This window comes from Panthera tigris, chromosome D2 (genome assembly GCF_018350195.1).
Source record: "Panthera tigris isolate Pti1 chromosome D2, P.tigris_Pti1_mat1.1, whole genome shotgun sequence".
Classification (NCBI taxonomy): domain Eukaryota; kingdom Metazoa; phylum Chordata; class Mammalia; order Carnivora; family Felidae; genus Panthera; species Panthera tigris.
Window position 1 is genome coordinate 20,645,555 of NC_056670.1, and position 13,989 is coordinate 20,659,543.

At 39.5% G+C, this 13,989-nt stretch overlaps 1 protein-coding gene across 3 annotated transcripts in view; it reads right to left on the minus strand.

Annotated features, from left to right (window-relative positions):
* The window catches only part of FAM13C (family with sequence similarity 13 member C), a 171,481-nt gene extending 157,742 nt beyond the window's left edge, over nt 1-13,739 (minus strand). For 2 of the 3 annotated variants that reach the window (XM_007095804.3, XM_007095803.3), the window contains exons 1-3: nt 13,483-13,650; nt 6,801-6,857; nt 3,269-3,470 (exon numbers count right to left, since the gene is read on the minus strand). In XM_007095804.3, the coding sequence (XP_007095866.1) occupies nt 3,269-3,470; nt 6,801-6,857; nt 13,483-13,544 (321 nt within the window). In that variant the 5' untranslated portion in view covers nt 13,545-13,650. The other variant, XM_007095805.3, reaches the window with a different exon arrangement.
* Between the last annotated feature and the right edge of the window lie 250 nt (nt 13,740-13,989).

Sequence of the window (13,989 nt, forward strand, 5' to 3'; positions counted from 1 at the left end):
CTCTGTATCCTCACTTTCAATTGCAATAGGGTTATTTCATATATTCAGTAATAATCTGTCTTCCTTTTTACCTGAATATAATTGAAAAAAATCTGTTATTCAACTAACATCTTGCCTGGAATGCTGTCTTGAGAATAATTTTCATTGAATCAGGAAAAAAAAAAAGGCCACTTTAAGGAACAAATGTGATTTTACTTATGAAGCCTGTGCCTACAGAGTCTTCCTTGGATAACTGGCCTGTTATCTGGCTTACAGGGTCCAATCTTACATGTGGTAATGATGGTCACTTCTTGGAAAGCTAGGAACCTAATGTTATTTTGGGGAAGTCAAGAAGAGAGAAATTTATCCAAGTGCATAGGTATTGCGGTTGAAATATAATGGATGGAGTTTCTTGAACTTGTCTTCCTTGCCTTGGGATTGCAAATAATAGAGGCATTAATGAAATTCCCAGAGAAAAGTTAATTTTGTAGTTATTCAATAGTGAATGGCTTTAGATTTTGCAAAGCATACTTAAGAAGACCTATATGGTAAATTAACACTCTTGCTATGCCTATGTAATTACTCAGGCCAAACCTAATGAGACTAGCCTTATTTTGTGATTAAGAATAATCTTTCTTTGAGATTATAAAAATTATAAATGACTTTGAAATTTAGTAGATACCCTGGCTAGCTCATCCATCTGGATAATTTTTGCTTTTGTCTATGAATAGGGTATTTTACAAGGCTATAGCCACAGAAGTGAACTTATAGATATTGACCATAATGCAAATAATTTCTCATGTCCAAGAGAAAGTAATTGATTACTACCCAATGGATATTATAAGTTTTGCTAATTTTGTGTCCATTTGTAAATTTATTTCTGTATTCTTGTCAGACTACAAATGTGTGATACTTTGCATTCTCTTTTGAACTGGTTGTAATATCTTACTGATTCCCTTATTAATTAATAATTTAAATAAAATCTTTGATAATCTTTATTTTATAGTTGTAAGAGAGTCATGATTATATTCTTTTAAAATGTAACTTTCACAACTGATTGAGAACACACATTTCACGAAAAAAAAGATGATACAATCATGTATACACCTCTCTTACCAGTTTTGAATCATTCAACAAATAATACTGAGTGACTACTGAATGCTATAGATCCAAAGATAGACAAGGACTGAATCACTGACCTTAAGAAACTTGCATCCTACAAGCTAACATTCACTCAACATTTATCTAGCTTCAGTGACCAATATTACAAAGCTTTAAGGCAGAAAAGAAAAATTACATTTATAAAATTCTCCCCAAAGTAGTCTTTTCTAAGTAAGTAATTACTGATTCGCAGCACAACATATCCGCATAGGAAAAAAATTCCAGAGTGAAATCGCAGGTTTTATATAAAAATTAAGGTGTGAGTAGGATAAGGGATTAGGTAAATCACTAGATCTGGGAATATCTGTGTACCGCTTGTTAGCAACACTGTGCTTTTATGGAAAAGACCTTCCACCCGAGTTCTTCCAATTCTGTTTAGAGACATTATGTAATCCCTCTACTCCTTACTTTTTCCTTTACAGAAAAAGATAATAATACCCATTCCGTGGGATTGTGGTAAAACATGGTACATGCCCAGAACACAGTAAATACTGAAATACATGTTAGCTGATTTTATTAATAGTATTACTTATAGATTCAGTTTTTGCTCAATACTCAACCAGTGTAAATTCTCTGTACCCAAAGAAAATAGGAAGAATGAAATGTGTTTCAAATTTCTCCCAAAGATGAATAATCTAATATTATAAAAGTTCTCTTAGTCACTGGAGGGGGGGAATCTCCTTGTGTGGGTAGAGATGTTAGGAATGAACTGGAAATTCTACCTGCACTCCAGGATTCCACTGCTGTACTAGCAGCAAAGACAATACAAGTATATCTCCAGATATCTTCCTGTGTATGAGCAATGGATTGGAATTGCATGCTCCATTAGCACCTTATTACAAGTGACAGCTATGTAATTTCTGCGAGCCAGATTATAGGATGACAAGAAAGAGAGCACTCTAGCAGAAATGGCTGGTCACCCAAAGCCCAAAGTGTCACAAGTGACCCTTGGTAGGAGATTCAAGATCAGAGCCTCCCTGAAACCCATCAGACTCTGCAGGCAGCCCTTTGGGTACCTGTATCCTCCCCAACACCACACTTCTAATAAGATTAGGTGTATTCAGTAATAGACAGGGTCTCAAGTTTATGATAACTCAAATAGTATTTCACACTCACTTCTCTCTGAAAGTCAACTCAGTTTAAAATAATTACAACACAGCTTTATGAATGCAGAGGGTGTTTTCATTTTATTGCAAACTTAACTGACGCATTAATAGGTCTTAATGCTAAGGAAGAAATTAGATAAAAATCACAAGACAAATAAGAAAATAACAAGGTCAAATAAAGTGTTCAGCTAAAGTTGTTCTAATAGGAAGATCACCTAGTGCCCATTTGCTATATAGGACTGGACTTAAAATTATTATATAATTAATCTATATGCATAGAACCTCCCACATTATCTTTAAGACTTAAATGTTAACAAAAAAGCAAAGTTAATATTAATGAAGCACCTGTGTCCCCAAAACTACATTAAGTGCATTACAAGTATAATTTCATTAATTTCCTAGTAAGATTAAAGTAGATTATATTCATTTCATCTTTTTTTAAAAGCATCACAAATTATTTGTGGAGTTTTTAAGATTTAAAAACATCACATTCTTTGCTACATACCTCTACACTTAGAGAAAGTTTGAAAAAAAATAGAAACTGTAAATTTATTACCCAAATCAAGTGAAAAAAATGCTTCGTTCATTCATTTAAACACATTGACCTCAAAGAACCAGATGCTATACACACATACAAACTGGCACATGCATGCACACTTGAATATTTATCCAAGGCTACTAAATTGCAGCCTAAAGTGAATGGCTCAGAGTAAACTTGGGACTTTTGCTAAGAAGAATCTCCAAATGCGGGGCAAGAGCTACATGACCTGGATAAGTGAAGATGGTAGGAGATCCTCCTCTACTCTCCCCTGCAAAGATTGCATCATCTCCTTTGAACCTATGTCAAAGCCCAGTATTCAAGAGTATCAGTTTGAAAGGGCGCTAAATTATCAGCCTGCTCAGAGAACTGTGCTGGGTGGTTTGCGCACTGACACCTCAAGATGCCTCATCACCTCCTGAAAAATAAGGTGCTCACACAGCCTGCCAGAGTGTGGCAAAGGCCTGGAGGTACAACCCACTACCTGACTTTCTCCGTGGCTCCTCCCGCTCTCTGCCTTGAGCAGGATCTTGGGCTTCCGGGACTTGAAGTTGCCCATGTTGGGTCGCAGCACGCCGTCCACCAGCAAGGTCTGCTCTACATGCTGCTGTGGCTCCCGAGAGGGTGGTGCGGGCTCCTCTAGGAGAGCCCCGGCTTCGGGGTAATTTTCTTTATTGTCTTCATCTCTAAAACAGGAAAGGCCCAATTTAGAAAGCACCCAAAAAAGTATTAAACTGCTTCGGGAAAGCGAGGCTGGCATACTCATAGCTGCTCTATTTATATGGTATCTAGCAAAATGTTTAGAGTAGACTTAGTTTCACAGGAACAAGAACCGAAGAAATGTGAATTTCACTCTTTAGATCACTCCATAGTCCTTTCTAATCTTTGCTGGTGAATACATACTTTTTTTTTGTAGTTGTGACTTTGTGCATACGATCACATCTGTTTTTAATTTTTCACTTCAAGATGCTTTCATGTATATATTTTTTTCTCTCACAATAATAATGTGAGATTCAGGTTAGAGATCATCATCCCAGTTTTATAGAGTAAGACTGTAAACCTCAGAGATTAAATGAAGTGCTTAACAGAAGGGCTAATTCACCCAGACCCAGAGTGGTAGCTAGGTCTTCAGACTCTCCTGCATATATGTCTTTGATTTAAGGCATGCTATTTCCTCTTCCCTGGCATGTTTGTAATCATCTCCCTACAGTTTTCAAAGGCCTCTAGAAGTTTAACAGGGTCTACTTTGATAAGAAACATGCTACTTGAAAAAAATATAAAACAAGGGCCAAATTTTACCCAAGCAAACCATCTGACAACACCCTCAGTGCACACTCGAAGATCCTGTTGTCAGGCTTTCATCAGTGAGGAATTGCTGGAGGTGACTGAATGGGCTGGCGTTACCTCCATACATTTAGTGCCGGGGTGGCATTTTAATTTTCACTAAGCAAGCAAATTCATACAGTATCACCCCACTGTTTCAATTTCCTCCAAAGGAGTGACATAACACTTTTATTTGAAGTCACTAATCCTTCTTAAATCTAGGTGCATTTTATATTCTTATTTTGCTAAGAATCCAGGGATATAACCAAATGGGGCATTCACTTTATACAATCAATATCCTCAACCTCAATCCACTGGCAATCATTTGGTACTAGATCATGCAATTCTCTAGGAGTGACCACTTCCCGCAGGTGCTGTTTTTCTCTCCTGCTCCCTGATTGGAGAACCCATAAAAGAGATTTTGACAAGGTCAGTTAGGAAGCAATTCCTCATGGTTCAAGGATACCTAAAGCCAAAAAACAAGACCAGCAAACAAAGGATTTCTGTGCCCCTGTTCAAGATGCCTTTTCACAAGTAAAAGAGAGATTAAATTCACAGAACTGATATTGAAAGGATGAACTCCAGTTAGCCTCTGGGAAAAGATCAAAGCAAACATCAGGATAGGAAGTCTGGCGCATGATCAGGGTGTAGTCAGGCAAGGCGTGGAAATAAAACTATGTGAAACAGTTCATCTTAAGCCTCAGAACAAACTTCATAATGCCTGATAAAGGAGAACCCAACAAGTGAAACAATTCTTCAGTATTAGTAACTGAAAAAAAAAATCACAAGTCAGTGCCAGTGACACTGGTTAATATTTTCCCTTAAGATCAGCTACAATTTAAAAAATTCTAACTCACTAATGGATTTGGAAAGTGATGTGAAACCATGAGTTGGAATTGTACTGGTTCATTTGAAATTTCTATCACTGGAAACAAAGAATGTTCATTCATGCACTCTGTGTTCCCCGGTGAGAAACAAAAGGAATGGCTGTCTTTACAGTAAACCAAAATGGGTCCTCATTCAAGGAAAATTCTAGAATATTCAAGAATAAGTGGGAAAATGTCAGTTTTCAAATCTAAAATTACTCTTTTGATACACTTATTCCTAAAATAATACCTGGACTTCATTTTTACATATTTTCAAGGTGCCCCCAATTTATAAAATCATCTTGTTCACCTCCTTGACTTGAAAAACAAGGAACATGATCAAGGGGAGCTAAAAGTATCTTTCTCTCATTACACAAACTTAGAACCTAAATACAAAAGTCATCTTTAGAAATGTCTTTCTAACCTGTTAATGGTTCCTCAGAATCTCCAAAACAGGAAAGTACAAGTTATGTAATTTATGCCACTACTTATTGGAATCATTTATAACTGAGAATGAACAACTAAGTGGTGTTCTGAAAAGAATAAGAGTCTGAAAGATCCTCCCACATATTAGTTGTGTCACCTGGTCCACAGCATGTCACCTCTCTGGTCCTCATCCTAAGATGGATGTCTCTCCACCTTGCAAAGACAAGACAGTCCCTATGAAATACCTGCCATAGGAAGCTGGCTCAAGGCCACAACCCAATAAATGGGAGCTATTGTTATGATCACAGGGCTTTAGCCAAATGGTTTTTTGTAAAGAAAAAACTGAGTGCCCTTTTTAGTCTCTCCAATACCTCCAGGATAAATTCCAAACTCCTTAGCAAGGTACATAAACCCTTTGAAATCCATGTTTGTTTATCTCTGGAGCTTCAGTTCTTACCACTCCTGGCCTCCTCACTCCCACAGGCTCTCAAGACTCCTGCCATCCTGAACTGCCTGCTATTCCTACGACCCTCTGTTGGTTTTCCAGTAAGTTGCTCCCTCTGCTTGGTGGCATCCTCTTTTTCTTGGCCTTATATCACACACACATACACACACACACACACACACACACACACACACACACGTCATGTGCTATTGTAATTTTCTTTAGGAATCCATCCCAGAAACCTCTCTGGGCTATTTGGTCCTTCTAAATGAATCCTCTGTCCACGCTAGTAAAATGTACTTAATGCACTGTAGCATCATCATCTATATTGACTGGTTTCTGGCACAAAAAAATAGGCCTTCAACAATTGTTTGTTATCTAACAAACGGACTTGAGAGTCAGAGAGACCTGAGTCCAAATTCTGCTTCATGGTAGCTATGTTAGCTTGGATGAGCTATAATCCCTCTGAGCCTCAGTTTCCCTACTACCAGATAAAGAGAGAAACATCAGCCTCCTTTCAGTTGTTTGGATTAAATAATAAAATGTACATGAAAGTGCTCTGAACAAGCAAATATGGAAGAAAGTTAACTGTGAAGGTTTTGCCATACCATGAACCCCTCGATGACCAGGACCATACTCCAAACATTTGATGACATGTTTGGTGAATAAATCTATAATCTCTTCCACAGGCTCTATGATGGGAACATTGAGATGGTATAATCAATATTTAATTCAGTAAACATTTAATTAGCATTCCCCATATGAAGGCACTGCCTGGGTACTAAGGGGAGCATCCCAAAACTGGACAAGACAAAACTTCCTTTAAGAACTGATAGTTTATTAGAAGAACTTACACACAAGAACAAGTGACTGTAATTCAAAGAGGAAACAAAGGAGCCTAGACCCAAATGATTTCTGTCCTTCATAATTAAGAACCAGGCAATTGTGGGTCATACCTGAGACTGGAGCAATCAGTCTGATCTTCATGTAGGGAGACTGTGTCTTCGTCACACCTGGAGAGAAGGAACAAAACCACATCAGATCCAACAGTCTGTAGCAGCAGAAGCAGCAAGAGTCTGAATTATCTTCGATTAGTTCAGTAAACTAAAAAATAGAACAACCCTGACCACTCTCTCTCTCTCAAACTAGCTCCAATTCCCAACATGTGTACCAGGTAATGACACCAATGTTGTCATATGTGATCATACCTCAGAACTAGAGGTAACACTCCTTTATGATCCACTGCTCTGAATCACCTAAACTAACAAGATTTTGGCAAGGACTGAAGTGTTCAAAGCACTTGAGGGACATCTAACACCAAGATTGGTGGATTATTCTTGGCTCGAATGCACTGTCTGCCTCTTGAAATTTCCTCTGCCTCAGGCAATCATAAACCACATCAGCTTCCATTTGGCTTCCTTCATTGGCCTCCAGACTTTCTCAGTCCCCTTCCTTATCACAAAACTTCTGGAATAACCTGGTGAAAAATTCGTGGCTCCTCTAAATGAAAAGTCTTCTGTGTTCAACACTGCCTGAGGGAATCTAGAGCAAGACCACTCTCTCACTCTAGTGTAGGAGGGAGCCTTTGTTCCTGTTCTCACCCCTTCCTATCCTGCTCCAGCCTGGAATGCTTTTCCATCTCCAACTCCTACTTATCCTTCACTTGCCCAAATGAAGTCTTATGAGCTCCATGAACCAAGTTCACCCACAGGCCACATTCCTACTTTAACCTTGATACATAAATGTTTACTCTTCATTCTAAGGTTTGGGTAACCAACTGTATCTTGCCTCACACTGCTCTGTAATTCCTTCATACCTCTGAGCTCTTTTAATTAGTTATTAATTCCTTGAGAAGAAATGATATTTTTTTCTAGATAAACCGCCACAGTGCCCACAGTGGTACCCCAAAGTAGGCATCCAATAAATGTTTGAATACAATCATTAGCTCTGGCTCCTCAGCAAGACTGGAAATAATTTAACAAGCATTTATGGAACATTTGCTATCTTTCAGGTACTTATTAGGCATTGGAGGTGTGCTTCTCAAACTCTTTGGGATTTAGGACTGACCAGTTTGTTTTCTATTTCCAATCCACTATGGTAGTTTGGTAAAAATGCCACAGGGATGCCAAATTCCCATAAAATTTATTAAATTCTTACTCCCTATTTCTGTACTTTCCTTGTCTCAGGCAAGTTACAAACAATTTTGGGGCCCATACTTTTAGTAGCACTACTTCTAAAGGACACAAAGTTGAAAAAGTCCTCCACCCTGCCCTGAGAGATTCACAATGTAATGAGTAGACAAAAATAAATACATACATATGTAATATCACCATAATATAATAATAATATTCATACTTTATGAAATCATTTATAATTTTTAAATATTCCTTGCTTGCAATGGTATATAACTTGTCCACAGAACAAATTGATGAAAGCTCCAGTCCTCTTCCCTCACAATCCCTTTTAAATTATGGGGTTTTTTTTAAATGAATTAAAACAAAGTCTACATAGATTCTAACTCTCTCTGCCTGTTGAAATATTTTATTCCTATTGGCAGTTAAAAAGAAAAATCGGTCGACTTAATACAGTGCTCTTCTTAACAAAATAATTAAATTTTCTTGCTTTCTCATGTTTTTGACTGTCAGTAAGCCACTCTATCCATCTCATGTAAACAACAATTGAATTCATAAGTATTGCCTTATTCTCCTCCATCAGAGACATTCACTTTAATAGATCATCTAAGCTTTGTAATTTGAATGAAAAATGTTTCCCAATGAAAGTAATATTGCAAAGTAGAAAAACCAGTGACAAACAGAAACCTAGAATTTTTGCTTCCAAAGAACTAAGGTTCAATCGGAGTTTCAACCCTAGAGCTCAACAATACCTATTGTTTGGGAATTTGGCAAGAACATATTTTTCTCCCCCTCACTTGATTTATTAACTTTTCAAAGTACAATTAGGTAAAAATGGAAACTCAGCACCAGAACATACAAAGTTGCACATGCTTTTTTAAGTATGAGGTCAGATCCTGATTAGCTGATCCAATTTTAAGGCCTATTGAATGATTTCAGTAGCCCCTCAAGGAAACACAATTCCTAGGTCACAGATACAGCAATGAAATAGATCTGTGTACTGGCTTACACGAACACATATACAAGCTTTTTAGTCCAGTTGGATTTTACATTTGCTTTGATGAAGACCATTAAGTTGTATTGAATTAACATCTCCTTTGTGATTCTTCTGATGATTCCTTGAGCAGGAGCCCCCTGTACAATGTTGAACCAACTGTAAAACTGGATTCCACAGTGGAACCCATATCCAGATATCCCCATTCCTATAAGAAAACCAGCTCAGACTAAGTACCCCAATGGTCTTGGGCATGGCATTTTCTTACTATATTATAGCCCCACTACAGGAATTTAAAGACCAGTCTCTTTAATGATCTCCTTAAATATTCAAAACTTGGCATCTTCTACATGCAATGCTTTTCAAAACGTAAACTGTGACCTATTAGTAGGTCTTGAAATTGGATAGCAGCTACCAGCATGCTGTTATTGTTGTTAGAGAAATAGAATACAACATAGCAGTATCATAAGGTTTAAGTGTTATTTCACAGAACTTATTTAAATAAGTCATGTATATATGTGTGTGCTGGATTGCGTTATAAAATGTTTTTCTTGGGGCGCCTGGATGGCTCAGTCAGTTGAGCATCCAGATTCTTGATTTTGGCTAAGGTCATGATCTCAAGGTCATGAGATCTCTCTTATGAGAATCATAAGATTCTCTCTCTCTCTCTCTCTCTCTCTGCCCCTCCACTGCTCATTCTCTCTCTCTGTCTCTGTCTTTCTCTTTAAAATAAAATAAAATAAAATGTTTTTCTTACTACTGTTTGTAGTTAAAAAAAATGTGAACAGCACCTCTATTAAATGACTTCCTTTGAAGTCTCATCAACTAGGGTCTAAGTCCCCGAGTTCTTGATTTGTTGTTACCCAGACAATATATGGATAATTTGTCCTTGCAATCACTTCTTTGTGAAATGCTCAGGGTTGTTACCTTTTTCCCTCTCGGAGTTTTATTCCCTCTATCAATCACAAACAAGAAAATCTTATGTGGGACTTAACCTTCACCGCTTACCTTCTTTTTCATAGCATCTCGGTTAAGCCTGCCAATGCAATCAGGTAAGGGCCACCTTCACACAAGAGGTGAAGGAATTGCCCAAGTCCAACGTGGAAGGCAATGGTCCCTGTGGTATTTCTGCTCCACCATACTGAGCCTTCCAAATAGTCTCTTTAGTTTATATTCCAGAGGCTCGCAAAAGAAGGAGAATGACTTGTTTCTTAGAATAATGGTGGGGAAAGAAGTGCCCATGAGAGGTTCTTTTTATTGACTTGGGGTAAATGAGAAGAGAGGCCTCACATTGGTTATTAGATAAAATGTGGTTGTGCCAAGAAGGAGACTCCCATTCACGCAGTAGTCCTGTGTTCCCTGAGATCAAAGGTGCAGAGGTGCAGCCTGAAATCCTATGGGATTTCTCAGTGTGTCTCCAGAACCATTTGCATTAGCATTCTTTGGGATCCTGATTAAAAGGGCAGGCTTGGGCCCTACTAGCACCTCAGTGTCACTAGATAGGCTAGCTCCCTGAGGGTGAGGCCCAGGAATGTGAATTTTCAAACCAGACTGCCTTCTCAAACACACACAAACATAACTAACACTGACTTAAAAGTTTACAAAGCCCATCACTGGGCTGACTCCAATATAATCGCCAATCGTAGGTTCCCATTTTGGGATAAAGTCTGGGAAACTGAATCTTGTACATGTTTCTTTTTAAAAAATTTTTTTTAACGTTTATTTATTTTTGAGACAGAAAGAGACAGAGCATGAATGGGGGAGGGTCAGAGAGAGGGAGACACAGAATTGAAACAGGCTCCAGGCTCTGAGCTGTCAGCACAGAGCCCGACACGGGGCTCGAACTCATGGACCACGAGATCATGACCTGAGCTGAAGTCGGCTGCTTAACCGGCTGAGCCACCCAGGCGCCCCTCTTGTACATGTTTCAATGTCCTTCCCCAGTTCATACTGATGATCAGTTTTGAGAACCACTACTTCAGATGATAACTAATTCATTGCAGAATGCATTTGCTGGCCAGGCTTCATTTCATATAGCAACGTAGCCAGAGCAACATAGGAAATGACCATGGAAAAATAGATAAAAGGACCCTGCAGATACAGAAGGGAAGTCCAAGGCCATTCTGATCTTGGAAGAATTTGGGTATAAAAAGAAACTGAATTGGTTCAGAACTGCACAAACAGTGCCAGGCCTGGGAAAAAACCGAGAAGAGAATAAAATCTGTCCTTAAGTCCCTCCCAATTTCCCTTCCCTTTGACTCTTAAGAGACCCCCCAGGAGGCCAAGCTCACCCCTACCAGGCTAGACTACCTGATAACATAAATTATATTAAAGTGTTAATGACAACTTGAATCTACCTCCCAGGGGCACAGACTTTTTAATTTCCATTTTAATAAGGGTCACCACCAGAGGCCTTCATGCAAAAGAAATCATCTCTGGGTGCAATTTTAGATACAAAAAAAAATGTGAGTGTGGGTAGGAGGAAGTAGGAGGGATAGGGGCAGGAGGGAAGGAAGTTTGTATGTATCCAGAACAGACAAGGAGGCAAGTGCCTCCTCTGTGTATGTTAAGACCACTCCCAAATATTTACTGAGCACCTGCTACATCTAATTCTCAGGATAGCGATCCTGGTCCTGTTGGCTTTGGGGTAATGCCAAAAAACCAAGGAAAATGTTTTGTATTCCTGATGAGAGGAGAAAATGTTACACTAGACAATAACTAGTTTTCAGTGACCCTACTTTGTGCTGTGTGACACCTATGAAGCTTTTGGTATTTTTAAATATACTCCTTTCATTTTTAGATTAGCCAGATGGCATTCCAATTGTCACTCAGGGCCTTATAAAATAAATCACTGTCACCTCTCTGAAAACAACAACAGGATCTTATGCAATCAGAACTCCTTGAGGAGTATCCAAAGAAAAAGTACCAGACTTTTCCCACAGTTAAGTGTAAAACCTTTTTTAAAAAAATGTCCATGTGAAATCTGGAACTGAGTATCTCATTTTGAAGCCCCTATGTCTGAGGCTGACTCTGGGGATTCAGCCACACAGGGCTCCCAAGAATCAGGCACAGAAAGCACTTGGTGCCTATAAGCACAGCAAAGGGAGGAGAGCACCACCTGTGAACCTGAACCAGGAAGTCACGGCCTATCTTTGGCGTGCATACCTCAGCACACGTTCCCTCCTCCTCTCTCCGGCTTTTAGAAAACCAAAGTTGCAGCAATCTCATTAACAGATGCTGGCCCCAGTGAGTATTTTATATGGCATCTTGTAAAGTCAATCCTGGATTGTTGTTTTTTTAAGTAACTCCAGTTAAGTGAGCCCAAAGCTTGACAATAAGAGAGCAGCATATCCAAACGCAGAAACAAAAGATGTGGGAAACCATGGGACCTAGGAAGTCCTGTAGAATCTTACCCTTCCATCACCAAGTCATTATGACTGTGGTAAAACTTGACACTCATGTATCTATTCCCACATTTATTTGCCTTTTAGGAAATTTTAGCAAACAGTTCCTGAGTTACTGGGCTTTTCTATATCAAACCTGCAGCATTTTTTAAACATAGGTGAGTATGTTTAAAAAAGGGATGTATGTATACATCCCTTTTTCCTGAACAGCTGCTGAGTGACTTTACCAAAAGGTCCCAGAAGTAAACATCATGAGTTAGCCTAGAAAGACTGCTAAATGCAGTGCAGATACTTCATATACATGTATATATGTAAATTTTATGCAAATTACATATATTAGTATAACATACTACCTACTAATTTGTAACATATATGTATAGTATAATATTAGGAAAACATCCCATTAGGAAGGGATGACAAGAATTAAAACCATGAACTATATCTAATAAAAAATACTATGACTGCTGGCCTTGAGTAAAATACTATACTCCTTCATTCCATGTTTAAATTATGTTAGTTGCCCCGATCAGCAGCTTTAGCCATAGGACAAGATGGTTTATTCCTCCTATAGCCACATCTTTGAGGTCAGAAGACAAAAACGACAAAGGGCACGAAGAAAAGTTCACTGTGTCTTAAAAATCTGTAGACAAGAGAGGGTAAGAACAAGTTTAACCTGTTTACCACATGCTAGAATTCAACTCAAGTCATTTCACATCTATCTTCCATTTGTTGTAAATGTATACAGCATGCTCCGTGAAAACTGACACCAATGTTGGCAAAATAAAACAAAGCTTCCTTTCTGACATGTCAAATACATTTTTTTTTTTTAATTTGAGCTCCAAGAATACATATCTTAGAGCACTGAGCTCCTGCAAGCAATTAGCTTGTTATGATCTCTCCCCCCATAGCTGCTAAAAGGCTGATTTCAACCTGTAAAGATTTCTGGGCCCCATCATCAGTCAGCACCTCTCCCGGTCTTCAGAGCCCAGATTACAAGAGACAATGCATCTAATACGAAAAGCGGCGGGGGACGGTGGAAGATACCTTCACGATAGTTGCTTCCAGAGAAAGGCATGCAAGTGTTATTTTAACAGCAAGAATCACTTACTCTGTTACAGCGGTGCTGCTGAAGGAATTATCCTGAAGGCTGAAACAGAAACAAGAAAACATCAGCCAAGTCCGGCGGGGGAGCCGTCTCCCTGATTGCTCTCCGGGAGTTAGAGCACACACACAAACATGGCATTGCAAGGCAAGTCTCAGGGCTCGCCCGGCACGCTTGCTCTACCTTGGGCTGCTGTCTGCACATGCTCGTAACGACACCCCCAGCTGGGGCCCAGCCGCACGGGCGAACCACAAAGCCCAGCAGCCCGCGAGGCTGCGGGGACAGAGCTGGGCGGGGCGCAGTGGCGGAGCTGGCCCTGGGCCCCGGGCCCCCCAGGATCCGCGCAAAGAGTGCCTGGAGAGTTACCGGACCTCAACCTCGCCGGCCCCGCAACTCGTTTAGTCCAGGCCTCTTGGTGCCAGCCACCCCGGGGCTGGCAGTGGGAAAGCCCAGCCGTTTCTGCCTAGGTGCTGAAATCGCTGGGGGACTTGCTTTCTTCCAGACGTCTCCTGC